At 68.6% G+C, this 2,009-nt stretch overlaps 1 protein-coding gene across 1 annotated transcript in view; it reads right to left on the bottom strand.

The window, feature by feature from the left end:
• Nucleotides 1-782, bottom strand: part of LAMB2 (laminin subunit beta 2) — a 12,704-nt gene extending 11,922 nt beyond the window's left edge. Inside the window, 2 exon segments of the mRNA XM_015568272.1 lie at nt 460-609; nt 773-782. Coding sequence (XP_015423758.1) covers nt 460-609; nt 773-782 — 160 coding nt within the window.
• Nucleotides 783-2,009: the final 1,227 nt, after the last annotated feature.

Consider the following 2,009-nt stretch of genomic DNA (forward strand, 5'->3'; position numbering starts at 1 on the left):
GCGGTCCCCGCGGGTCCCCGCCTCGGCTCCCTGCGGCCCACTCCATCCTGGGGAGCAGGGGCATCGGTGTGAGAGGCCTGAGGCCGAGCCGCCCGCACCCTCCCCCGAGGCCCCTGCTGACCCTGCCCGTGGGGGGCCGGCTGAGTGTCCACTTGGTCAGGTCCGGGACTGAACATGAGATCTGTGAGACTTCAAACGGCCCCTCAGGGTCACGGCCACCGAGGTGGAGGTCAACAGCAACTAGGCCTTGGGATGCAGGGCTCCAGCTTCAGTGGAGAGCGGAGGGCGTCCAGCGCCCGGTTCAGGACGGTGGGCAGCTTAGGGTGCGGGCCGGAGGGGGCGGGTGGGGGAGAGGCCCTGGCTCCAGGGCCTCCGGCACCCTGGCCACTGACGCAGGTTGCACGGGAAGTGCAGTCTCCGTCGCAGGGAAATGGGTGCTGGTGGCCACAACAGACCGACCGGGGAAGCAGTGCGCGGTCCAGATCTTAGGGCCGCGCATCCGCTCCGGACCTTCCAGCTTGCCGGGAGCTGAATTCGGCTGGAATGCGCTTCGAGCTGCCCCACCCAGGCTCCAGGGACCGGACTGGGACCTCAGCTCCCCGGGGGGCTCTGAGGGCCAGATGGGGAGGGCCGGGAGCGGGGGTCAGGGGCCGGGGACAACACCCGGAGCTGGGGGTCCAGGAAAGAAAGCTGGGGTTCTCAGGGGGACCCCCAGGCTTTCCCAGGGGAGTCTGGGCTGGAGGCCAGTCAGTCTGGACCAGGGGTCTCCCACCTCCTGGCATCCCCGGAGCCAACCTGGGGACCCGGACACTAAGGTGACCACGGATCGGTCAGGGGCAGGGGCCTCGATGGCCTCGGGGATTTTCCATGGTCTCTCAGGTTTCTCCCGGGCAGAGGGCCGCTGAGGACATCAGGGGTCACATGAGGGTCACCCAGTGGTGCCGCAGCCCCTTGAGTCCCCCAGGCAGGCCCAGAGCGCCCCCCTTGGCATCCAGGAGGCCGTCAGCAGGTGGCGTGGGCGGTGCCGGCAGCCGCAGGTGCTCCAGACGCGCTGCTGCCTGCTGCTCCAGGGCCCAGAGCGTGGCCACCTTCTTGCCCAGGGTCTGCTTATTCTGCACCAGGCGGCGCTCCAGCCCTGGGGCGCTGGCCCTAGTCTCCCGCTCTGCCCGTCTCTGCCATGACCCTGACACCGGGCCCCATCCCTAAAAGTTCTAACGCTGATCTACATGTGACCTCCTGTTCTGAACGTTGACCCAGCCCTCGTCACTAGATGAATCTGACCCTGACTTCACCCCGGCCCACCCACGACGGCCCGACACGCACCCTCCAGGCAGCTCCAGCGGGCTTGCACCCATGTCAGCAGCTCCCGGGCCTCGGTGCGTGTCCGCCGCACCCTCTCCTCTGTGTCCCGCACTGTGGCCACCGGCAGCGCGTGCCCTCCTGCAACTCCACACCTGCCCGGGCCGCCTGCAGCTCCTGGAGCAGGGCCGGGCCTGAACGCCCCCACCGAGACCCAGACGCACGGCCGCCCCCGTCCCCGGGGCGCGGGGGTTTTAGAGCTGAGACCCCCCCCAGCAAAGCCCAGCAAAGCCCGGTCCCAGCCCAAACCCCACGTCACACTGTGCCGGGGGTCCCTGACACCCCAATGTCCACTGCTCCCGTCTCACCTTGCCCAGGCCCCCAGCCAAGCCCAGGGCATGCGCTGCCCGCTCTTCTGCCTCCTGGGCCTGCCGCTGGCACAGGGCCACACGGGTCCTGAGAGCCACAGCTGCACTGGACAGAAGCCCCGGGGCCGGGGTCACATCCGCTGCCAGTGTCATCTGGGCCAGGCGCCCCGCCACCTGGGGCAAAGGTCAGGGGGTCACAGGGAGGTCACAGCAGGGCAGCAACTCAGTGTAGTGTTCACATGGTCAGGGTGTTTGGTAGCTTCCTGGTATCATGGGGGTCAAGGACCTCGCGGGGACAATGGGACCAGTGGCCCCTGAACAAGAGGTGCCGAGGGGTACAGT

The sequence above is a fragment of the Myotis davidii genome, unplaced genomic scaffold (assembly GCF_000327345.1).
Source record: "Myotis davidii unplaced genomic scaffold, ASM32734v1 scaffold663, whole genome shotgun sequence".
NCBI lineage: Eukaryota > Metazoa > Chordata > Mammalia > Chiroptera > Vespertilionidae > Myotis > Myotis davidii.